This window comes from Corvus moneduloides, chromosome 15, assembly GCF_009650955.1.
Source record: "Corvus moneduloides isolate bCorMon1 chromosome 15, bCorMon1.pri, whole genome shotgun sequence".
In the NCBI taxonomy this organism is placed as follows: Eukaryota; Metazoa; Chordata; class Aves; order Passeriformes; family Corvidae; genus Corvus; species Corvus moneduloides.
In genome coordinates this window covers 15,002,847-15,029,209 of record NC_045490.1, presented here as the reverse complement: position 1 = coordinate 15,029,209, position 26,363 = coordinate 15,002,847, and the positions used below count along the sequence as shown (strand labels likewise).

The window sequence follows — 26,363 nt, the reverse complement described above, 5'->3', positions numbered from 1 at the left end:
TAGCCCAGGTGTTAATAAGGCTATTCTTAAAATGAGTCCCATTGTCAGATTCAATTCTCTCAGGGGTGCCATGCCTCCAAAGGACTTGCTTTTCCAGGCCCAGGATGGTGTTCCGGGCAGTAGCATGAGGCACAGGGTAGGTCTCCAGCCATCCAGTGGTGGCTTCTACCATTGTGAGCACATAGCGCTTGCCTTGGCGGGTTTGAGGCAGTGTGATATAATCAATCTGCCAGGCCTCCCCGTACTTGTATTTGGACCATCGCCCACCGTACCACAGGGGCTTCACCCGCTTGGCCTGCTTGATCGCAGCGCATGTCTCACAATCATGGATAACCTGGGAGATACTGTCCATGGTTAGATCCACCCCTCGGTCTCGTGCCCACTTATAGGTGGCATCTCTGCCCTGATGGCCTGAGGCATCATGGGCCCATCGAGCTAGAAACAACTCTCCCTTGTGTTTCCAGTCCAAGTCTACCTGTGACACTTCTATCTTTGCAGCCTGATCTACCTGCTTGTTGTTTTGGTGTTCTTCATTAGCCCTACTCTTGGGGACATGGGCATCTACATGGCGGACTTTCACAACCAGCTTTCTTACTCGGGCAGCGATGTCTTTCCACTCTTCAGCAGCCCAGATTGGTTTTCCCCTACGCTGCCAATTAGCTTTTTCCCACTTTTCTAACCATCCCCACAGAGCATTGGCTACCATCCATGAATCAGTGTAGAGGTAGAGCTTTGGCCACTTCTCCCTTTCAGCAATGTCCAGGGCTAGTTGAACAGCTTTGAGTTCAGCGAGTTGGCTTGATCCCCCTTCTCCTTCAGTAGCTTCTGCAACCCGTCGTGTGGGACTCCATACGGCTGCTTTCCACTTTCGTTTCATCCCTACGATGCGACAAGAACCGTCGGTGAAAAGAGCGTAGCGTGTGTCTTCTGATGGCAGCTGGTTGTACGGTGGAGCTTCTTCAGCACGTGTCACTTGTTCTTCTTCATCAGTGAGACCAAAGTTTTCACCTTCAGGCCAGTTTGTAATTATTTCCAAAATCCCAGGGCGATTCAGTTTTCCGATACGGGCGCGCTGTGTGATGAGAGCAATCCATTTGCTCCATGTGGCATTGGTGGCATGGTGGGTAGAGGGAACCTCTGCTTTGAACATCCACCCTAGCACTGGTAGTCGGGGTGCCAGGAGGAGTTGTGCCTCAGTGCCAATTACCTCTGAGACGGCTTGGATTCCTTCATAGGCTGCCAAGATTTCCTTCTCTGTTGGGATGTAGTTGGCCTCAGACCCTCTGTAGCTTCGGCTCCAAAATCCCAGTGGTCGACCTCGAGTCTCACCGGACACCTTCTGCCAAAGGCTCCAGGACAGGCCATGGCTCCCGGCTGCAGAGTAGAGCACGTTCTTCACTTCGGGTCCTGTCCTGACTGGGCCAAGGGCTACCGCATGAGCGATTTCCTGCTTGATCTGGGCAAAAGCTTGTTGCTGTTCAGGGCCCCAATGGAAATCGTTCTTCTTGCGGGTAACCAGGTAAAGAGGACTCACAATCTGGCTGTACTCAGGAATGTGCATCCTCCAGAAACCTATAGCGCCTAGGAAAGCTTGTGTTTCCTTCTTGTTGGTTGGTGGAGACATTGCTGTGATCTTATTGATGACCTCAGTGGGAATCTGACGCCGTCCATCTTGCCATTTCACTCCCAGGAACTGGATCTCTCGGGCAGGTCCCTTGACTTTGCTCTTCTTGATGGCGAAACCAGCTTCCAGGAGAATCCTGATAACTTTCTCTCCTTTCTCAAACACTTCTGTTGCGGTGTTCCCCCACACAATGATGTCATCAATGTACTGCAAATGTTCTGGAGCCTCACCTTTTTCTAGTGCAGTCTGGATCAGTCCATGGCAGATGGTGGGGCTATGCTTCCACCCCTGGGGCAGTCGGTTCCAGGTGTACTGCACGCCCCTCCAGGTGAAGGCAAACTGAGGCCTGCACTCTGCTGCCAGAGGAATGGAGAAAAATGCATTAGCAATGTCAATAGTGGCATACCACTTCGCTGCTTTGGACTCCAGCTCGTACTGGAGCTCCAACATGTCCGGCACAGCAGCGCTCAGCGGTGGAGTCACTTCATTCAGGGCACGATAGTCCACAGTCAATCTCCATTCCCCGTCAGACTTGCGCACAGGCCAGATGGGGCTGTTGAAGGGTGAGTGGGTCTTGCTGATCACCCCTTGGCTCTCTAGCTCACGGATCATCTTGTGGATGGGAATCACAGCATCTCGAGTTGTCCGGTACTGTCGGCGATGCACTGTCGAGGTAGCAATTGGTACTCTTTGTTCTTCCACCTTCAGAAGGCCGACTGCAGACGGGTTCTCTGATAGCCCAGGCAAAGCGTTCAATTGCTTAATGCCCTCTGTCTCCACAGCAGCTATTCCAAAAGCCCACCTGAGTCCCTTTGGGTCTCTAAAATACCCGTTCCGGAGGAAGTCTATGCCCAAAATGCACGGGGCCTCTGGGCCAGTCACAATGAGATGTCTCTTCCACTCATTTCCAGTCAGGCTCACCTCGGCTTCCACCAAGGTCAAATCTTGTGATCCACCTGTTACACCAGAGATAGAAACAGATTCTACCCCCACATGCTGCGATGGAATTATTGTACACTGCGCACCAGTGTCAACCAAGGCATCATATTTTTGTGGTTCTGATGTACCAGGCCAACGAATCCACACAGTCCAAAAAACACGGTTTTCCCTGGCCTCTACCTGGCTAGAGGCAGGGCCCCTCTATGCCTGGTTATCCTTCTTTCCCTGGGCCTGCACCTTAGAGGTTCCTTCATGGGAATTGGACATGCCATCGTCTTTTCCATCATTTCCAGCAGTTTGGCTACAGGCAACTGGAGCTACTTCCTTTTTGGTAGATCCTCCTTTCTGAGACTTGCGCTCCTTCAATTCACTCACTCGTGCTGCCAGAGCAGACGTGGGTTGTCCACCCCACTTCCTCATGTTTTCCCCACTGTCACACAGGAAATTCCACAGCTCACTTCGTGGGATGTACCTTCTCTCTGGGGAACGTCCGCGGAGAAGGCACTCTTTAATCTCCTGGTGATTCTTCTTCATTTCATCATCAATTTTCTGCATACGTGTTTCCACAGCTGCAATTCTTGCATGTGTTGGGCCATGCACAGAGTCTGCATATGCTCTGAGCTTCACTGCCATATCCCGCACGGTCTCATTCGCACCGTAGTCCGGTTTCATTATTGCTAAAGCAGAAGCATATTCTGGTGGCCCAAGATGTATGAGTTTTCGCCACATGTATGGAATAACTCTGGCCCGGTCTGGACTTCTCAATCCTGGGTCATTTGTGAAGACAACCTCTACCACCCCTAGTTCTCTCAGGCGCTGGATCCCTTGTTCTATGGTCTTCCACTGGGTTTGCTGCATGTAGAGATCATCTCCGCACATATATCTTTCAGCCACGCCTGTCAAAATCCGTCTCCAGAGACTGGTAGAGTTAGCCTCCCTTTTCATCTCTTGGTCGATCACTGGATCATGTGACAGGGATCCCAAATGCCTCGCTTCAGCACCGTCCAGCATCACATCATCACCTGCAGCATCCCAAATACGGACCATCCAACTTATTATGGATTCATCGGACCGTCGGGTGTAATCCTTTCTTAGGCTGTGAAGGTCCTTTATGGACATGGACTCAGTAATGGTTTCTGTGCCTGAGTCCGTTGGTGGTTTTGAGGTTCCTTCCCCTGCATCATCATCATCTTTCACTGGGCGATCAGTTTTGGTTGTGTGCTTTTTCCTCGTGACAGGAGCCACTGTCAATGGCTTAGACTCTCCATCTGGTTTGGGCTTGCTGTCTGGTTTATCTGCAGCCTGAGTGACTGGGGTATCTGCAGGCTTTGCTGATTTATCTTCCTGCCTCTCTACCTTTACTTGCTGCTGCAGTGTGCGATAGGCATATGCCAAAGCCCAACATATTGCAAGGAGCTTGTTCTCATTAGAATTGTCATTGTATTTCTCTTTCAGATATTTTCCCACCTCAGCTGGTTTCTGAATTTGTTCAGATGGGAAATCCCAAACTATCGGGTCAGAGAATTTCTTTAGGGTTTGGCCGATGTCCTCCCATTCCCCACACCACTCAAGATGTTCCACCTCTGGGTCAGGTGTCTCAGCAGTCACCCTGGAAATCTGAGCTCTCATTCTAGACAAGCTATGAATTACATGGAGGAAGATTACCAGATTAAATACCAGGAGGGTGGTCTCTTTAACATCAAGGGGATACTGAACATTCTCAAAAGATAACCTATCAAATTTAAAGGGAAGGGAAACCCCATCTCCTCCTCCTCTAACAATCTGGGTACAATTACTAATAAATTCCCAAAACAGGCTACTGAAGCTAGGACTGGGGTTAGGACGGAGAAACCACTTATCATACACACCTCGAACAGCTGCTTGTACCTCTATCAACTTCTTATAAATCATTATCACCGAGCACAGCAAAATAGAAATCCTGGTTCGTCTCCCTTCTCTGTAAAATTTACATACCAGGGACAAGATTGGAGCAAGTTGTGGATAGGTAAACAACCCTAGGGACCAAAAAAGCACTAGTACCTCAATGAAGCCTAAGGACCAGAAAGACATGAGTACATCGAGCCAGAGAGACATTATGAACTCAACCAGCATGGTGACTACTTTACTCCAACACAGAATAAGTAAATTCAACCCAAAATGTAATTAGCACAAGTTTTTTCACTTTCCTTCGAGCCACACAGTTGGGCGCCACTAAATTTGTTCCAGTTTGGGCAAATTTAGAAATATATCCTCTGAGAGAAGGCACAACCACCCCTCCCCCACCAGGTTCGGGAAAAAATAAATTTTCCTCGAAGGAAAGTGAAGAAGATAAAACTATTTATTTAACAAACACATGGGAAGGAAAACAATGTTAGATGGTAAAATCTTTCGCGGTAGAGGAAAAAACCTGGGAAAGTGTTCGAGTCCTCCCTTTGGTCTCCTCGGAGCTGGGGCTTGGGCCGGGGCCAGGCCCTCTGTGCCCGGTGGAAAGTCCTCCCGATGTGCTCTGATGTTACAGCAATCAGGCAGTCCAGTAGAAAAGGGGAAAAATCCGGAATTCCAGAGAAGGAAATCCAAAGTCCAACTCTCAGTCTCTCTCCAGAGAGCAAGAAGAAAAAACTGGCCAAAAACTGACTGGAAAAAAAAACAAGCCGGGTGCTTCCTCCCTCCCCTGCCCCAGCTAGGGGAAAAAAAAAAAACCTGCTATCTTTTTGTAACCTTGAACGAGCTGCAAACTGCTTTGAGAAAGTTTTGCTCAGTTTTTTCCTTCCCCCTTTCAGGCTCAGTTTAGAGGCATAGAAAGGCACAAAAATTAATTTCTGGGCATAGGCAGCGATATGGGATACACATCATAAGGTCACCCCAAGACACCTTCTGATCCGGAACTCTTCATTTGTGCAACCTAAATTGCATTCTGTCAGCTGTGTTATTTTGTTTCAGAAGGTTGTGTTCCATCATAAAACCTTTCAATTCATCTCTGGTTTTCTTCTACTTTGAGAATAGAAGAATGGATAGATACTTGTGAGGAAGCAAGCATGAGAAGTGGAGGATTCACCAGTCAGAGTTAGGCAGTGACTTAATTCACAGTGACTAGATCTGCAGAGTAGTCTTGTCTGAAGAATAAGACCATTTTACTGTAGGTGGTTCTTCATGGAAGTCCAATCTGAACAAAAGTATTTTATTGGGGGGCTGTTACTGTAACAAAATTGACTATTTCCTGTGAAGGAATAAATACAGATGTAGTGTCAAATTGCTGTATTTAATACAGACTTAGAAAGGGAGTTCCTCAAAGAGCAAACATGAGACATAGGTTCTGTACAACATAAAAACATCCGTTCTGAAATTACTTCAAATGCACATGAATCACTTTGTAACTAATGGTCGTTTCTCCTGTTCTAGTTTTGGGAATATGATCTACAAAGAGAAGAGGGAGTCTGTCAGTAAAGAAGATCTTGCAAGAGCCATATTGGTCACCATCACCAATAATATTGGGTCTATTGCGCGGATGTGCGCAGTAAATGAGGTAAAAACTTCTGACAAGGAAATGATCTAGCTACAGCTCTGTTATTTGTCTTCCCATGAAATGACTGCTAAAATGGTGTATACTCTAAATCTTTTAATACATTCTCAGATGAAATGAAATTCATGTAGTAGCTTTGAGTTGTGCCTACGGTCACCCTGTTTTAGCAAGGGGACTTCAAGTCCTTCATCACAACATCCTGTGCTCCCCTGCTCCCTCACTTACCTGCGGGCTTTGGGCTCTATTCCGTAACAAAGTTCCTCATCAGGTACCCTCCCCATTGGCAAAGATATCCTTGTCCCACTTCTCCAGAGGGCATCAATATATTCTGAAGCAATTCCTAGGACTTTAACCACAGAACAGTTAGAGCTGCAAAGGAGTCCTGGAGATCATCTGGTCCAACTCCCCTGCCAAGGCAAGGTCAGCTAGGGAATGCACCCAGCCCTCAAACATGGACTCAGAGACAGACTGTGGACTCTGTCTTTGGAAGTTTCAAAATATGTGACTTGAGCAACTGCAATATTAAGTTGCTGAAAGTCCTGCTTTGAGCAGGATGGCCTCCAGCAGCTTCTCCAAGCTGAAGCTATTCTCTGATCAAAGCCTGTTGAAAGCCTTGTTTCTAGTTAAGCATTATTTTTAATTTTTTCTAGTTCTTGAAACTTAAAAATTGCTTTGACACCTCTCATCTGGCTGGTTGATACAGAGAGGGTTTCCTGCCATCTTCTATTTCTCAAAGTTTAAAAAAGAACCAGTATGTGTTCAGTTTCAGTATTAGTGTGGACAGCCATGAAGCTGTGGAAGAATACTGAATTTAGGCATAGAAGACATGAGTGTCAGAGCAGCAGGGATTTCTTCCTTCATTATCAACAAACTTGGGATAAAACGAGGTTTAGTAACAGCTTTCTTGGAGAAGACTGTGAGTAGCTGTATTTAGAGCTCTGCTTAAGATCTTGGGACGTGACTGTCTCAGAAGTACCAACAGCTCTGTTAGCTGCAGTAACCCTCCTTTCGCTTAGGAGCCAGATTAATTATATTTTCTAGTTTTAATATTGCAATTTCTCCCTCAGTTTCGTTCTCAGTTGTTCTGTCATGTCTGTCTTGGAGAAGAAAGGTAATTTTGTGAGTGTTAAGTTAATTTTAGCTTTTTGCTTTATAGCAAAGCTTAATACCAGAAGAGTTAAAATGAGGATGAAGTTGAAAGTACATACTACATGTCTTAGGCAAATGTATGCAATTTGTGTTTAAGGATGGGAGTAAATGACAACAAATCAGAACTTGTAAACTGCACAAACTAGCTTTATTCCAAGAGGTTTTTGGTCTAATTCCAGCTATGTCACATAATGAGTCACATAACTACAGATCATAAGAAACAGTTAATAGGGATACACAAACTAGTACATTCAACTGATGTATAAAGATAAAATGAATGTAATTATTTTGACTTCCTGCAGTAGCACAAAATTATGGTTTTGTGCCTTAACAAAGCATAATTTTGTCCTCACTGGGAACTAATCAAGATGGTTAAAAAACAGTTGCATATTGGACATTTGACTACAGGTTGAATTGTCATATTAGTTTTTGTAATGACTTGGATATGATCATTGATTTAATGTAATTAAGTGCTTACTTAAGCACTGTGCTAAGGACTAACACAATTACATTTTCTTTGGTTCTTCCTCTCGTGTTGTTTAACCAGTGTTTAATGTTTTTGCCTAATGTTGGATTTACTTCAGTTAATGGGGAATATTAAATGATCTTCACTTTTTTACATTTGACTTGATTAAAATTCACAGCTCACTTGTAGTATTCAGCTCTTAGTCTAATGTCAGGCTGAGGTATATTGAGGTCTGAAGATGAAAGGAGCATCTGTCATGTCTTACTGTCTTCGGCTTCTTTACAGTGCTGCCTTGTTGCAAATGGATCAAGCAGCATTGTACAGGGCTATGAAGGCATTGAGTCTTCTCTACCAAACAGAAGTATCTTACATTTAATTTCACTTTTAGATGGGCTCTTTCTTTGGTGTAATTGCTGAAAATGCTCACTTAGTTTGAAAGACAAATGCTGCTTGTCTGTAAATTAAGTCCTTTAATTCTCAAGGATTGCACTGTTTTTCCTTTTCCCCAAGTATGTTGTGTTTTAAATTTTGGAACCATGTTTTAATTGTGGGTTGTTTGTTTGTGTGGTTTTTTCCTTGCTCAGGACAGTCTCATCTTTCATAGCTTAATTTTTCAAAGCTGTGTTAAACAGTGAAAAGACTTAATCCTTTGCTGTTTTTCTTTTTTTTTCTTTAGAAAATAAACAGGGTTGTGTTTGTTGGCAATTTCTTGCGTGTGAATACTTTGTCAATGAAGCTTCTTGCATATGCACTGGATTACTGGTCAAAAGGCCAGCTGAAGGCCTTGTTCCTAGAACATGAGGTATGCTGTGGCTCAGTTATCTGTGTGTATTGTTTCACCATAAATCAGAAATGCCTGTATTGAGTAGCTCTCATATGTGATATCCTGAGGCACCAAGTGCTCAGTAAATATTAGAAATAAGAGGAGGTTTGTCTTGCTGAATTGGTTCTCTGGGAACAGTTTTCTGCCAGGGAAGTACTTCAGTGACTTTGGGGTATCTCAGTTCATGCTGTGGATCTTTGGAGAGGGACAAGAAAATGTTAAACTCTGTGCTAAGGGTCACCAGTCTTTCTTGGGTTTGGGTGGAAACAACAGTAAGTATTGTGTTTAAAGAGTGCAGAAATGTAAAGCTTGGGCCTTTGAAACACTTCCATTGTTCTCAGCTGAGCTTGAGCAATGTCTTGAAAGTTGAGACTGCTTTGACAAGGCCTGTTTTCATTCCACCACAGACCCCTCAGTGCTGTTGTAGTGATTTTATGCTTTGAGAATAACTTGCTTTTGTGCAGCTTCTGCCATCCAGATCAGTGTGTAATTCTGAGAGCTCTGACTTGTTTTGGTTAAAATACAGGCGCAATCAGTGTTAATTACAGGTGCAACAGTTGCTGACTTGTAGCTTCTTGGCAGTGGGTTAGGATTTTTTGTCCTCAGTTTCTTGATCTGCAAATATTACAGCATTACATCTATTCCCTTCAGTTGATTCTCACAACTTTTTTCCTTTATTGCTTATCCCAAGACTGACAATCTGTTCTGATGTCCACAGTAACAGTTCCTTGTTAGTTCTACTCTCTTCAGATTTTTTTTGGGTAAATTTTAAACTCTTACATTTGCTCAAGAGTGTGTTCCAAACACTTGAATATTTCTTAGTTATAGGGAGAGGGAGCATTTCACTCCACAGGGGAAAAGTAATTCAACAGGAGAACGTGGTTCTTTGTATGCAGGTAGGTAGACAGTCCAAAAAATTGATGTGTGGATAGTTCAAGAAATTTTTCACTTGTACATTAGGAATAATGTTGCTATGGGTATTGAAGTTTTTTTAGCAAGCAAAATGTGCAGCTTCTCTAGGAAGAAGAAACCAAACCTGGTTTCCATGCTTTAGGAGTCACTGATACCTGTCTTAGAAGTCCTGCAGTGTATGGTGAGGCTTGGTAGGAAATCTCCTAAAGTTATGCTAGATAAGAAGGATAAATGTTTGTTTCACAAAGCCTTAAATAATTACTATGAAATATTACATATTTCAAGTGTATAGTGTTCTTTCTGTAGCATTGGTCCATCAGATGATTGTTGTCACTAAAATGTGATTAGTGCAGAATTTAATACCCTACTTGAACTTGGTTTTTTTTTTCTTCTTTTAACAGGGATACTTTGGAGCTGTTGGTGCTCTGCTTGGGCTACCAAATTTCAGTTGAGATACCAGATGTCACTACACTGAACTATTTTCCACCTGAATGACACTTGTTTATGTCGATGGGAATTAAATCTGGGGAGGGGAGAAGAAAATAGCTGATTTTCTGTAATTCTTTCTAAGATGTGATTAAGCTACTGAGTATTGCTGTTGTAAGGAAGGGAGTTTCACTCTGTTGGGCATTGGCAAGTGAACTGTTTGTGGCTATTATTTATGTTCTTTGGTATGTTGTAGCCAGTAGTGAACTTCTAATATGCAATACATCCTCTGAAAACAACTTTCCAGAAATTCCAGAAAAAAGAATGCCAAACCCTTAAGTGCTCAGGATGCAAATATTGCAAGTTTATTCCCAAGGCTTTAGGCCCATCAGTTTTGTATATAATTGATGACTGAAAAATTATTTTCATTAGTTACACTGTTACTGTGAGCACAAGTTTTATGTGTACTTACAGAAAACAAAAGACAGCAAGGTACTGTTGACAAGATGAGGAAACTGTAGACAATTGCTTCCCACAGTAAACGTAGTAATTGTTTTATTTTTATGTGTAATGGAAATAATATTAATGCTTTAGTTGCCAGTGGGAAGAACAGAAACACAAAGAATCAGCCAAAGCAGCAGATTAAGGAGTTGATATTTTGAAGGTTTCATGAAGATAGATACTCACCTCACCTTAATTTATTTGAAGATTCAGCTGGTATTTTGGGAAGATTCCTCTGTCTTTGGATTTGGAAAAGAGTTTAGTAACGAAGGCAGATTTTGGGGGGAAGATTTTTTAATTTTTTTATTTTTTGAGGACATGACTTCCAAAATGCCTTCTGGATTTGTTTGTTTGTTTGTTTGTTTTTCCCATAAGTTCTGCCATCATGAATTATCGTTTGTAAAGGTACCATAAAGCCTGAGAGAATTGAAGAAATCCTTATAAAATAGACTAATTATGGGACCTCATAATTCTGATGCTTTGGCTTATTTCTGTGGAGGTTTGAAAAATTTTTGCCTCGTCCTGCTGATTTGAAATTGTGATTTCCCTGTAATTTTTTAAGAGTTAATCAGAATTCAAGTAGGTGTTGAAGTTGTAAGGTTGCTAGCTTACTTTTGGATTTGGAAGTTTGTTTTTGGAAGTTGAGGACTGCATCAGAGTTTGTATTGCAGCAGCAAATGGACCAATATTTAATGCACTTGCAGTATGGAACCATTCATCAAATTGTGGCCTTGGGATAAAGTCCATACTCTGGAACTGATTTTTGGGGTTTTCTGTAAACTTTTAAAATTGACAGTTGCAATTATTACAATAAGTTTAGTCCTGAAGCCAGGGCATGAGATCTTAAACTTACAGGATTATTATACAGTCATTAGCTGTATAAGTTTTTGTGGACTAAAGAGCTGCCCAATTTTATGATATTCTCATGTTAAATTTATTTCCTGTAAGTGCATGAGGAGCAACCAGATTCAGACACACTCATATCTTGGGGTTTAAGGTTTTTAAAACTAATTGCTTGAGTATTCCACAGCATGGCTGTGATGTATTTACAGATACACCCTCCTTTGTGTTAGAAACCCTTGTGCTGTTTTCATTCTTCTCTTTCTCAAAATTCAGAGCCCTAGCATCATAGGTTTTTGCTTTTAAAATTTTCTGTGGTCCTTTAAGAGTACAGTACCTTAGAGTAGGCAACTCATTAAGTGCAATGCTAATCACAAATGCAGTTCCATTTATTGTTGCTTTTCCTGGTACGTGGTACATTTCCATCGTGCTTGCTTTGATGTTTCACTATAGACATAAACAACTAAAAATTACATTCACAGTTCAGCTGATCTAATGCTAAATCAGAGCACTTCAGAAAATAAGTTTTTATAGAATGTCTTTATAAATGCTGTAAACTGTTCCTTTTGAGTTATGATTGTCTGTCAGAAGTAACCCTTATTTGGTTATAAAACTGTGTAAAAACTTAATTTTCTGAGTGTTCTGGCAGCCTGCTGAAAATTTGCAAACTAACTGCATATTTTACTTGCAAAGGGTGCTTTAGGACATGTACTACAGCTCCATTAGAAAGAGTTCCTTTTGACCATGTCTATTGCTACTTCACTTCACTTGTGATACTGAGAGTCCTCTTGAAGCAGTAGTTAAAAGCTACTTGTATATTTAACCAAAAGCACATATAGAAGATGATTACCTAATACCCATAGTTAATTAAACCAATTGAAGTTGATGTGAGCTGACAGACACTTTTTAAAGTAAACTGTACAAAATTACAAAATAAGCAAATGGAGTAATTCTTGAATAGCTGTACTGTATAGAAACTACTGTGAGAATCAAAAAGTATGCCCTACCTCTGTTTTACTTCCCTTGGGCTTCTAAAAAAATTGGCTTCCTATTGCTAGTTTTATCAGCATAATTGTTACTTCATTACAAGAGCAACCACAGCAGTTGTCAAGCCCTACTGTAAAGCCCAGAGGTCCTGTATTTAAGCCACATCTTTGGATTCATCTCATTTTCTGTCAGCTTAGAACTTGTTATTAGAGTCTCCAAAAATTGACTCTACCACCAGGAGAAATGATAGGCACCACAAATAGTTGCAAGATAAGCCTTAAAGTCTTTTCTTCTAAGTTCTCTTCTAAACAGGTTAATTTCTTTTATATGAATCGCTGAAGTTAAGTTGCTTTTTCCTGATTGTCTGTTTTTACTTTTACCCTTGCCATTTCTTTTCCTCAGAGCTAACTGGTTGAAGCAGCTTTAGGGTGAATTGATTCAGTGTGATGTACTACAGTAGAGAAAATTTGGGGTTTTCTCAGGACTACTGTTGTCTTCTCAAGTGGAACCACTTCTCTAGAGGAAAGTTCTGTGATACTTCTTCAAAGTAAAATGTAAGACCCATTTTGAATGTGTAATTGCTTTCAGCTCAGTCAGCCATGTGAGTGCCTTTTAATTTTTTTCATACAATGCCAATTTTATGGTAGTGGGACTTTATCCATGGGGTTTCCTAACCAATATTACTTACCAGAGAAATGGAAGGTCATTTTATTGGCCATGGAGATGATTCCTTTAATCCAGTGTAGCAAGAGATACCAGGAAAACATCATCAGGTTTCTGGCTTCCTGTCCCTATAGCCCTTAATCTTGGGGTAATGCTTTTGCATTTCTTGGTCTTATCCCTCCAGCTTGGTCTTTTCTAATATTATGCACAGTTTTATTGTATCAGTATCTCCCTAAAAATCATGCAAGTTTATAGTGAGATAAGTAGTGTTTATTTCTGGGTAGAGAAGTTCAATCTTAGGTGAAGTTATTCCAAGCCATTAAACCTAACCACTTTGACCTTTCTAAGTCTTCTTGGGTAATTGCAGTTTGAATGAAAGGGGAACTCCTACAATACATCTTGAATATTTAACAGGCTGGAATTAAAACATCCTCAGTGTTCTTTACTGAACCTAGCAGAGGTTTAAATACAAACAATTTTTCATTCTTTTTAGTGAAGTCTATACATTTAGGAGTTCAGAGAGAAGCTGCTCCAATACACCCTTTGTCTTAGTTTGCTCAGGATTTCCAAAGTGTGTTCAGGTGTCTAACCTGCCTTCTGGAAGACCTTTCCCTCTCTCAAGCACCTGTGTGATTCTACCAACAGGTGCTTGTAATTGAGAGTTACAGGGTGGAAAGAAGAGAGACCACATTGTCCCACTTACTCTCAGCTGTATATCAAAAGCTCTGGCTTCTCCTAATGGATCATCTGCTCCTTCAGTTGGTACTGTGACATTCTTACTTGCACTTGAGTTGGTAGTACAGATGCAAGGTGCCTTTAGGACCTGTAATACTCTGTCTGTACTCTATATAGGTCTTCAGGAAACACCTGCTTCCAGATGAGTTGAAATAACTTCTCATTTCTAAATATTTCAGAATAACAATGGGTTTTAACATTGGGAACTAATTAAAGGGTCTTTTATCTAGAGTATATCTGTGCTAGATAAAGACTAAATGGTGTCTTTCATATCCAGTTATTAACTTTCATTAATAAATAAATTTGCAGTCAACCTGTTTTTAAATATTAATATAAATATTTCACTGTTTATGTTCTGGATATCACTGGAATCCTGAGAAAACAGTTCAGTTTATAATAGAGGTGAAAGTCAGTGTGGTTCTGTTGAGCTTGTTCTGGCCAGTTCTAGTTATACACGTAACAAGCCTAATTCTTTGCCTTGTCACTTGTCCTTTTCTTATCTACATTCTTTTTATGGATTATGTAGGCTTAAAAACCATGTAATAGGTAACAGAGCTTTGCTGAGGTTAAAAAGTGAACAAGCATCTGTGGGTCAGGTTGGAAGTGGTTTAGGAAGCCCTGTAGGTCCCAGTGCAGAGCTGGGGACACACCTGACACAGTTTCTGTTTGGGTGTAGTAATTGCTTCATTTCCCATTAAGGCAGTCAGAGGGGGTGGGCTTCACAATCATTGTGGATAAAATGGGAGAATTTAGTCCTCAGACATGACCATTGGAGATTAAAAAAATTCTTTTTCACAGTGTAGAAGAATAATTCCTGCATACATTCTTTTAAGGTTTACTGATATAGTCCAAAGTACATTGCCATTATTTTGTCAAGTCTGGTGAAATTAGTAATTCTCTAAGGTTAACAAAAGTCTGCAAATAAGCCTGTTTTATTAGTTTCATTTATCTCACACATGGAAAGCTTATTAATATTAAGGATTCTTAAAAACACACTTTTGAAAAATCTCAAAAGATACTGTAATGTATTTGTAATTATTAATGTGCTAATGGAATATATTTGAGCAGTCTCAGTTTGCGTAACTGAGTGTCAAATCCTGCTCACTCTGTAGTTACTTGAGTAGATCATTCTTTTAAATTAATGAGCAAGATTGGGCCTCAGGGTCTCCTGCCTGGGGAACACAGTAGTGCTACTTTGCATATTCCTGCTGGTGCTAAATCGTTTGTTGAAAATAAAGATTCTGAACAGAAATTGTAAATAAAATATTTATGGCCTGGTCCTTTTGACAGACTTAAATTTTCTCATTTGCCAATACTTTTTGGCCTTATTTCAAGTTCCCCTTTTGGGTTTGGTTTTTTTGACTGTGTGGACTGTGTTTGTTAATGTGGCAAGTTATTGGCGGGTGTGGCTTCCTGTGCTACTTTCTGTAAGGCCCATAATGTTCCCGTGGTACATTAGGAGACAGATGAGTTTTCATGGCTGGATTTCCACGTGATCCTTCATCTTGTTTTGTTACTGTAGCTGTTTGCACAAATAGTGTCAAGTAGAACACAATTGGCATTTGTTCTCTGCTAAAACTTCCAACTAAATCAGCCACTACTGAAGTGTTTAGGAAAGCTGTTGAAAATCCAGAAATACCCATTTAAAATAATTTTAAAATCTAAATGTGCTAATTAGTGTTGCCTATAAAATGAACTGGAATGTAGTGTGTCAGTTGCTAATCTTTGCTATAAATTGCTGGCATTTCACAATTCACGTTTCTGGCATCAATTTAAGAAAGTGTAAATACAAGCTTTGGGAGGGAGGTACATTAGTTTCAGATTGTGCATTATGAAAGAGTTTATAAGACTAGTGAATTAGTATTTTGAGACATATTAAATTACAACACCTAGAACATGAAAATTAATGTGTTTGTGTTAGGGTATAGAGGGCTTTTGATAACCTGCACTTTTACATTCTTGAGTTTTGGCATTTTAACAAACAAGCATTTAATTTTCTGTTTACTGTCTCGTCATATTGCAGGCCTTGTAGTCACCAGTTGCTGTCTTCACGTATTTGTTTTAGTTAGCAAAGCAGACAGGCAGATCTGTTAAGTTGTAAACCTGGTAGGATGGAAATTCTCCGAAGAGCCATTTGGTTAAGTTGCCTTATTCTATTACATTGCACTCATGGTATGTCTCTGCTTTCTTGTTTACTGTTCAGACACTGAAGATGTGATGTAAAAATATGTGCTACAAATTTTTAATCATAAATTACTCATGAATACCTTTGTGTCACCTGTTAAACAGCTCTTGTAAATGATGCCTTTATGCCATCTGTAATACAGCTCTTGTAAATTGTTTAAATTATTTTTCTTTTTATAGATTCTCATTATTGAATGTACAGATTAGATCCCTTTAATATGTCACTGAGTAATTTGATTTGGGCCCAAATATGGACAATGCTGTAATTCATCCCATAAAAACTGTAAATAATTCTTTACTGCTTGTTTGCATGAATGAAGTTTGGATTTCATTTGCTTTGTCATAAACCAACTCCTCTGTCATGGGCCTACTTTTTACAGTTTATGTTCCTGGTTTTATTACCATTTGTTCTGTACGAATGTTGAAATAGTACTTTGTCTTTTCCTAATAAATAATTTGAGATTGTTCATTGTTGTCCTGCATTTGTGGGTTTTGTGGGAGGGATTTCTGGGTGTGTTCCTCTCCTTTGGCGTGGTAAATTTCTGTAACATTTGATACTGGGGGTTGTTGCAGAGTATCTTTTACTAAGGCAACGTGACTGGTGTGGTTTCATGCTCTTTTCTTCCTTTAATAAGCTGATAATTCACAGTGCTTAGATTCAGGTCCTGTTTTCAGAAACACTGGATGTGCTAAAAAGCCCTGGTTTGCAGTGTGGAAGAATGAAGTGTGCTCTGAAAGCATTGTAAGCGTTCCCCTTCCAAATCCACTTGGTGGGAGCACCTGCTGCTTCCTGCACATGGATGGGGAACAGGGGGATGTTTTACTGTTGAATAAAATACTTCATGTGCAAAGTGCAGACCATATATATAAACTAATTGCTCCTCTCTTGGAATTGCCCCTTGTTATGTTTTGAAATGCCAAATTCTGTTGCCCTGAAATTGCCCTAACTGGATGCCTACTGAGCATAAAGTTGTGAGGAAGGAAGCGTGTGCCACAGCGGCATCCTGGCAGTGCATCTTGTGATGAGCTTGCTGTGTCAGAGACAGTCCTTCAGGGTTCTGTGCAAACATTTTAGCCATCCAAACCACAAAGCTTTACTTTGCCAAAAATGAAAATTCCCTTCTGTGTTGCATCTCCACTGAGCTCTGCACCAGAGGATAGTTTTTAGGGGAAGTGAGCTGCTGAGGAACACAAATTTTGTACAAGTTTAGGGAGTTCTGATTTATTCAGTATGTTTTTTTTAATGCAGAAATACCTCATGGAGAGAATTGCAGTAGCCTTTTGTGGAAGCTGGTTTACATTTCAGCTGGGGTCTGTAACTGCTGCTGGTGCAGCCCGTGTGCAAGCTGAGGGGACAGTGTAAACTGCATGAGCTTCATTTACTTCTATTTTAGCTGGTGATCTGATTTTTTTTTTTTTAATTAAGTTTGTATGAAACTAGTGACTTCCTCTTACTGTAAGACTGTTCAAGCCAGCTGTTATGTGAATTTTTGTTGGGACTCAGAAATGCAAACCTCTAACTTAGTAATACTTGTAACTTCCCTCTTTTTAGAAATACAGATTAAAAATCAAGTTTGCCCTTAAGTCCTGGAGTGGAACCCCCTGCTCCAAAGGCCTGTCTTTTTATCAACAAGTGTTCAATAAGTATATTGACTTTCTGCCATTTTGGGGTACAGAAGTGTGGGGAATACCAGCGTTGGCCCTGTTGTGCTGTTCCAGGCTAGAGGGAGCAGGCAGGTGTCAACCAAGATCTACAGGTTTATGGGTGCTTGTCAGCTCAGAGAGCCCCATGCAATCCCTGACTAATGAATGTTCTCCTCACTTTCCTGAAGGGGCTGTGTTAAATGTATCAAAGTTTGAGTCTTTCATAACCCACATGTGTCCAGATATGTAAATTACTGAGCTGCCTCAAACATAATCTGTTCATGTACTTTTTATATGCCAGGCTTTGGTCTGGCTTGCTATTTGTGGAGAGTTGTTGGAGTGAAAGCTCCTCTGGACCCAGGCCCAGAGGGAAGCCAAAGCACAGGGCTTGAATTAAGACCTTTGGACAAGATGAGATACATGAAGTCACACCAAAGTGAAACAGAAATACAGATTTTTAACTTTTAGTAGAAATATATGCTAAGTGCCTTAAACATTAAAAAGCTGTAGCAGAGACCTTGAACACCATTCTTGCTGCAGCAGTGTTACCTTTTCACAGAATTCTTTACTTTAGACAAAATACAGATAGAATTATACTGTTCACATTTTTTAGATAGAGTGTTCACGTAAACAATAAGAGCTGATAGAAACTGTATATGCAAATCTGTGTAATACCTATGTAACACTTGTGTAAGGCTTATGATTGTTAGAATTAGACCAGGATAGGTTAAGAAAAGGAAAACTAGAATTGTGTGTTAATCATGTTGGTCAGTTAGCAAATACAATCCACAATTCTTTAAGAAAAAATAACGTGGAGCATATAGAGCATATAGAAGAAGAAGAAGCTGTTTGTGCCTGCTGTTGCTGCTTGCCTTTATCATGTAACCCCTTCAAACTCTGCCTTCAAGAAAGCTATGAGACTATGAAATAAAGAACTTAGGAGAACAGCAGCCTCCTCTGCTCTCTCACTCTGGTCCAAGAAGGAAGGATACCCCGTCAAGAGCTCCACAGAGAGTTACTGATATCATTTGATAGCAGAGAATAAAACTTCCCAGGGAAAATTCCCTTGCAGGTGTACCAGGATTCACAGCAGGAATTTGAGGAAAAGGCATCACTTTTCAGGTGCCTGTTGGAGAGCTGCTCGCAGGGGTAGGGGAATGCTGAGCTGCTGCTTTGGACCCTCCCACGGACGCCTCCCTCCCTGCTTTCCACCAAGTGTGTTGCTGTTACTCCTTTATCCCCTGGTTAAGCAGAGACTTCAGCGGAGGTTTTACGTAACTTCATGAGCTGCTGGTGTGCATGAACACCTGGGAGTAGCGCACAGAAGGATAAGGGGGGGAAAGTACAACCCAGACCCACAGCAAAGTCCCCACATGTTTTGTAAGGTGACACCAGGGGAATTGCAAGGGTGCAGCATCTGATAAACCGATCTCTTTTCTGGCCATTTCTGGGGTATTCAATGGCAGCCAGTTTTTAAGACGTTCACCATCCTCTGGAAACCAGTCTGCTTTCCACCACTGCCTTTCCCAAGTCCATTGTCCCAGAGCTGTTGGTGGGGGTGGCCCACAGGCAGGGCCAGAGGTGCAGTTTTAGGCTGAGGAAACATCAGGAAAGGTGAGGAATTCCAACAGCCTGAGACATTTTGCTTATAAAAGGGATCAACTGATCCTTTCCAGCCTCTGTAGCCATCCTTTGCATGAGGTGTGTTGCTGACAGCTGGGGGCTGTAACTCTCTCAGCTTTTTCCAATTAATCCCTTTACCTCTGGGTAAACACCCCAGGTGTTTCTGGTATTTTTGGGGTGTTTGTCAGCTCAAACTGAGACCTGCATGAGACAGGAAAACATTTTGGTCCGCAGTTCTCATATCCTTTGAGGATTAAGGTTTGGTTCTGCTACCATGGGAAAACAGACAACATGGAGAAGGACAGAGTGAAAAAAACCTTCAGACAAATAGATATTCAGTCCTACTGTAGGGCAGTTGTAAAAAATGTGTTCCAGCTCCCACCAGGAATGTGTTATAGATGTTATAAGCATCTTTCACACCAAATACTGCTGCTCTTTGCTCTGAAGGGTGAGAATGAGACCTCTGGGGATCTCATAAGAGGGGTGTGATTTCAAGTTCTCCATTTTCAGATGCTTTTCTCCCTCACACTGGGAACTTGAAGAGGGGCAGATATGCCAATGCAAACAGCTCTGCTGCCAGACCAAGAGAGGAGCTTTAGGCAAACACTGCAGTATGCAGAAGGCTCCCTGAGCTCACAGACACCGTTACAAAACGCTCCACAGCATGTTCCAGCCTCAGACATTAACGCAGTATTTATTTTAGCCTGATTGGTGACAGTTCACTGGCTGTGGTTGCACTTCAGCTCTGTGTCCATTTCCTCTGTAACAACTAACAAACCCAAGATTAATCTTGACACGAAAATAACTGCTCATTTCCCCCCCAAGGCTCCATAGGCTCTGCCTCAGAGCCATCATTTCCCCCATAGGATGTGTTTGGGTGGCTGGGAGTCCCCTCTTGCCTGTAGCCCAGGACAGTGACACTGGATGCTCCCCCTGTGTGGTTTTGTAACACACAGATGTGGCACCTGGGGACATGGCTTCGGTGATGGGCTTGGCAGTGCTGGGTCAATGGTTGGACTCGATGACCCAGAGGCACATGTATTTCTAATTTAGCTGCCTCTAGCACATCTGCTAGAAGAAATCTAACCATAGGTGTTAAAAATATATAGTGATCCACTACAACCCAGGATAATTTGTGTGAGACCTCAATTACCCTTATTGTTACACTTGGGTACCCTATTTCAAGTCTGCATTTCTGTATCATCATCTCCATTATTATGTGCTGACCATCAGAGGCATTTAAACTTCGTTCAAAACACATTTTTGAAAGCAAACTCTCACATCAAAACTGGGGGGTTGTTTAACCAGCCCAGTAAACATATATGACTCTTAATAATCCCGCCATCTCTCCTAGAGTTTTCTTGCTTTTGCTTCTGGAGTTTTCATCACCTCTGCAGGTAGTGACCAATACTAGTGACCAATGTGTGATTCTGACTGAAACTGAATCCAGGCTGGGTCAGCTGCAGGTGCTGCTTGTGGGGGTCCCTGCAGCACACCCAGATCCCTTTGAGTCACCAGCTTCTCCACAAATGTCCCTGTAACTTTCAGGGAGAGTTATTAAACATCTTGTGCAGAAAAAATACTCAAAGTTTCTCGATAAGCAGGAGTTTGATTGTATTACTCCAAGCAATGTGTTTGCAAAAGGAGTCACAGCTATAGCCCCAGTTCTAGAGTTCTGCCTGAAAACTGGCATGTCCCTTTGTACTTGCAGTGGTTGTTGTTGCTCTTCTGGAGCAAGGAAAGCCCAATTTGCCTCAATGAACACCTCAGAGATCACCTGTTAGTTTGTGCTGAATTCTGCAGCTCTGGTTTGTTCCAAGGCTTTGCTGAAAGGTGGAAATCACTAAAGAATTTAACCTACCTCAGAACCATTCTAAGGTTATTTTCAAATATATTTGCTACGTTTTATCCAACCTAGACAGTACTCTGGGACAGCTGCTTGATCTGGGAGCATTTCCAAGGACCCTGGGGTTGGGGCATCCCGGGTGTGTGCCCCAGCCTGCAGCCCAGTGCAGCTGAGGGCACAGGGGGGCTGCACCTTGCACTGGCCCTGGGGAACCTCTTCCACCTCTGCAGGGATGGTGCAGACAGTCAGCAGCAGCACCTGCTCATTAATGATCCAGCAACATGTTTAATTTCTCTTTGGGGCAGGCTGGGACAGCCCTGCAGGACGTGTGAGCACGGGTGACCTGTGCTGCTGCTCGTGCTCCTGCTGGCAGCAAGCCCTGCACAGCCTCAGTAGAAACAGCTCTGGAGGAAAGGTTGAGCTAGAAGGTGGATCTGGCTTAGAGATTCAACCTTCAACACCACATCTGCTCGTGAGAGGCAAAGTTGGGTTTCACACTTCCTGGGCTCTTGTGTCTAGGACACGCCGTTTAACCTAAAAAACATGTTACAATGAGATTTGATGGCACAGTAAGGCTTTTGGTCACTCCTCTCAATATTTAATTAACACATCACTGGTCTCTAGTCACTGTAATTATTGGAACATATTTTTCCAAATCAGAGGGTGTCAACAAAATAGTAAGATAAATATCACACTTGAAGCCTCCTTCCCAGTTGCTGCAGCTCACGCTGATGGCAAGTGTTGCTGGAGTAAAAAAAATTCCAGCATTTTTAGAGAGATTTCCTAACAGCCTTTTCAACAGATACAAAACTAGACATGTTGAAATAACACTTGTCACTTACACGTTTGTTTGAAATATGATTCTCATTTAGAGTATCATTCATGATTTCATTCAAATGCCTGCGTTCCCTGAAGAAATAGGAGACTGCTGTCCTCTCCTCTCCAGCTCCCACGCCTACAACAACAGTATTTTATTCAAAGGGAGTATCTCTTTCAGACTCTAATAATGGGCTGCTTGGCTCCTCATTCTCTGTCTTCAGAGACGTGATCCTCTTGAGCTGCCAACTTTTAGCCTGGTATATGCTTATAAATGTATCATTCTGAGACTCTGAACACTAAAGTGTGTTGAGTTTTTTTGCGCAATATTTTCCTTTCAGAGAATTTCATGGGAAACTGAGTGCATCTTATTTTAAAAATAAAGAAATCATTCCCTCAGCTCTGGACTCTTCCCTGCTACTTGGCTATGAATAATATTTGTGTAAATTACTGGAAGACATGCCTTCGTTCTTAAAGTATTACTTTTCAATCCCCTTTTATTAAAAAGGTGTTGGGGTTTTTTTGTCGGGTGACTCCCTCATGCCTTCGTGGAGCAGCTCTGCAGGGCACAGCCTCTCCCTGGTGTGTCACCAGCCATTCCTGAAGGGCAAAACGGCTGCTGTAGGGCTGGTGAGCACTACATCTGTCCCAGTTTATCATCTCAAGCTGTAGCTGCTCCTGAAAGCCAGCAAAGCCTGAGTGCCTGCAGCACTGCATTTTTGGGCTTGGCAGGACACACGTCCCAGTGCTCACCAGGGCTGTTGAACTCAGATCTGGCCCCACTGGAGCCCAGAGCCACTCTCAGCAGCCTCCAGGGTGCCTCCAGAGCCAGGCTGTGCCCGAGCCCGGGCGGTGGTGGCACACAGGAGTGTGGTGTGTAGGTGGGCCAGCAGGTCCTGTGGGGACCAAACACCCCTCGGTGCTCCCTGTGCCTGGTCCGGCTGTGCTGCTGTCACACACAAGGAATTATTTGTGCCATGGTGCCAGTAAAGCACTTATGAGCCTGACAGAACGTGTGTAAATAGAGCAGGGGGATGTGCTGGGCTTTGGTAACCCTGGGCACCTCCCCTCCCCACAAACCCTGCCCTTGGCAGGGTGATGAAGTCAACCCGCCCAAACAAGTTCTCATTAATGACTGAGGCTTAATAGAATCTTCCTTAAGCCTCTGAATTGCTCCCACAAACCCTGGTCCTTTAAAGTCGTCTATTGCCACCTTCAGCCCTGGCGCTGTCACTGATGTGGCTCAGTGTTCCCTCAGCATGGGCGCCCTCCCAGAGCTAATACCTTTCCTTCTAGGGCAGCAGCTCCTGCACACGGCCAGGGCTTCTGGTTCTCACCCGGTGATGCCTCGTAGCAGAGCTGAAGGAAGTGCCTCCAGCTGGTGCTTACATTCAAATGTTTGCACTAGCGTGTTCCCACTAGGCTGCCTCAACAGCAAAATATTGAGTTCAGTGCACTCTCACTACTTGATGTTTTTATCGTTTAAGGCTTGAGACAACTTGTAAATGCTTAAAATAGCGTGAAAATCCCTGTGCTGGCACGGACTCCCAGCCTTATTGGAAGGCTGTCTGCTGTTCTCCTGGTGTGGAAGTTTCATATGTTCCAGAGAACAATTATGGAAGAGCAAAATTTTAAACAACCAAGGCTATATGGCAGTTATCATTTAAAAGGAAATCCATACCTTAAGCGTGTCAGAATAACAGGCTGATTTAAAAATCAGAACTGACGAGCAACCAGGTGTCCATGAATGACTACCTTGGCTTCAGAGTGTTCCGTTATAGTATCACCATCGATTTCCACAATTTTTTATAGGTATTAAATGACAATTTTTTTTGTATAAACTACAAATAGCTGCACTATTTACAGGTTCTGCATGTTCCTGGAATGTAGTACATAATGTAAACTTTCCTGAGTGAAGGAAGAAGGAAGCAGGGAGAAGGGTTACAGGACCCGCTGAGTGTTTGCTCCCAGCAGCTCAGCTGTGGGAGCTCGTCCTGGGGCAGGGAGATGGGCCTTGGCAAGTTCATGGCACAGGTCTTCTCACACAGACAGGCTGAGCCCACCCCTCATCTTAGCAGCCCTGGCTTGGGCCTGTTCAGGGCTCCCTTTTTCCAGCAGTCGCTGCTCCAGGCTCTGTGCTCCCGAGAGTAAAGCTGAAGAAGGTCTGACCTGTCCCTGCTGGGAGCTCCTGCCTGCAGATGTACCAAACTGGGAGGGTTGTGACCGCTGCCCTCTGTACCTTGGTTCTCACTCACTGACCCCTGGAGGTGTCTCACCCTTGCCAGGAAAGCCTGTGTTTGCTTGGGAAGAAAGGGGAATGGTGGCCTGTGTGTGAGCCTTGCCTGTGTCTGCCCTGCCAGGACTCCACGGCTGAGAGCCAAGTACCACGGCTCCCACAGGCTCTCTGCTGGTGCCTGCCACCCCTCTGCTCTGGCACACAGGAGAGACCACATGCTGGCTTGTGGTTTTTGGAAGCAATGAATCCAAAACAGGACACATGGACTTGATGGGTGCAGTCCCCCAGCCCTGCCCCACCACCCAGAGCCTGCCCAGAGGGTGGGAGGGAGGTGCCAGCCTCTGTGAGACTGTGTGAGGCTGGTCCCTCGCAGGGGACAGGTGACTTGCCCAAGAAAATGACTGCCAATGTCTGCAGTCACACAGCGCTGTTTGTCCTGCCTTGTTAAACAGTCTTAAAATCTCGGTTGAAAACTCCTCCGGGGCAGGGAAGAAGTGACACCCGTGTTGCTATTTGTAGCAGAGGAATGTGGCTGGGGCTAAGAGACACGGGCTGCTTTTACCTCTGGTGTTTTGGACAGCAGGTTTGCTCTGTGCTCTGACAGTGGACATTAACTGGGGGTATCTGACCGAGTTACAGCCTCCCTCTGCCAGGGAAACCTCTCCCTTGGCATGGCCTCTCTTGGGAAAGGATGGCTTTAGCTGCTAGACTAGAGTGGGAAGGAAATCTCTCGTGTTGGTTTCTAGCAGTTGAAATGGCCAAATTCTGTGTGTAAAGAAAAATCAGAAATGCCTTTTCCTCAAGACTTTCAGCATGTTCTGATGCCCAGCCCTGCCATGGCAGAAACACAGGGCACCCCTGGGCTCGCTCAAACAGTGTACCATGAGTGCTGCCAGAGGCCTTTGGCTCACTGATAAGCTGCTTATCTTCAAACCGTCCATTTTTTATTTTACTCTGAATAAATACTCCTCTGTGCTGGCTAAAAAAGTTGTCTGTTTGGGCAAAAGAATGACTTGAGTTCAACCTTAGCTGTTAAGTCATTCTTTATCTTTTTTTTAACAGCATGCTCATGATCATACACTCCTTTAAATCTTCCTGAGAGAGAGTGGCAGTATCCAAACACATGGTTACCAGCTGCAGCCAGCAGTTAAAACATCACACCCACAGTCTCTTCAGGTGCAGATGAAATCCAGATGCCCAAACACTTGAGTTCTCCACAAGGGAAATGCTAAATGGTGCATAAAAACAGTTCTATCTTGGCCTTTAATGATATGGACATATTCAGATTATTTTTGCAGGAACCCTAATGACTAGTTGCTAACTTTTTTTCTTTTTTTTTTTAAGTACGTTTTTTTACCATCCTGGATAATTTAAAAATGCCAACATTACTGAAATGCATCTGCTGAGGGAGGATGTTTGCTTCATCTAGAAATGGCCTGATGTTTCGGGAAATGTTTCGGGCCTCACAGGAGTCCCAAGGCGGAGATGTGAGTGTGAGAAGCTTCTAGGAATGTGGAGCTCTTTGCTGCTTTTTCCTAGCACAGCTTTATTTTTAGCACGCCTCATGTTTAAGGGCTGTGTCTGGGAAACAACAGGAGGTACTTTAACTCCTTTCTATGAACAGCCTGACTGTTCATTCTTGATTTTTTTTTGGCTTTATGAAACAGATTTTCTTCTTTACAGCTGCAATAGCTCCATGAAATTGTAGGTGATGGCCACAGACTCAGAGAGTTAAAAGTGAAATGAAGCAGGACAAATCTGTGCTCTGAGAGGCATCAAACCTGAAGCTCGTCCTGCGCTTGCTGTCCCCACATGGAAGGAGCCAGCTGCCCACAGCAGACGTGTGTGGGGCAGGCAGGAGCATGTGCCCAGTGCCCAGCACTGCACCAGCCCTGCCCGCAGCACAGGGGAGAGCAGAGTCTGGAGAAAAGCTGCGGTGGGAGAAGGCAGGTCAGCCATGGCCACTGTGCCTCTGATGGCTCCTTCCTGCCCTCTTCAAACTCACACGACCTTTTCTCATCAGCAGAAGGATAACTACACTTCCCTGGGATCAGGCTTGCAGCAGAGCTCTGCAGGAGGCACAAAATGCATTTCACCACTTTTAGAATCAAAACACTCCGGGTTTTGTTAGCATAACTACAGTGGGAGGTGACACTAAAGGGATTAAGCATTTAGTGTCCCAAAATGAACTGAAATGAGCATAATATTGTTACTTTGCTGTCTCAGTCCCAGCTTCTCATGATGCTTTTCCCTTCCCCTGAGCAGCAACCATGTCCAAAGGCTGTGTGACGTCCCCAGCTGCCATGGCCCTGCCAAGGAGCTCTGCTTTGCCCTTAGAGGGTTCAGCTTGTCCCTGTGTCCCCCCATGCAGCTCACTGAGCACTGGGGTGGAAAACAGCCTCTTCCATACGTGTGTCTGCCATTGCTCT

General features: G+C 43.1%; 1 protein-coding gene across 2 annotated transcripts in view; it reads left to right on the top strand.

The window, feature by feature from the left end:
• The window catches only part of PANK3 (pantothenate kinase 3), a 29,515-nt gene extending 13,279 nt beyond the window's left edge, over positions 1-16,236 (top strand). For both annotated transcript variants that reach the window (XM_032124504.1, XM_032124503.1), the window contains exons 5-7: positions 5,963-6,086; positions 8,375-8,500; positions 9,835-16,236. In XM_032124504.1, coding sequence (XP_031980395.1) covers positions 5,963-6,086; positions 8,375-8,500; positions 9,835-9,885 — 301 coding nt within the window. In that variant the 3' untranslated portion in view covers positions 9,886-16,236. The remainder of the gene's footprint in view (positions 1-5,962; positions 6,087-8,374; positions 8,501-9,834) is intronic.
• The last annotated feature ends 10,127 nt before the right edge of the window (positions 16,237-26,363 follow it).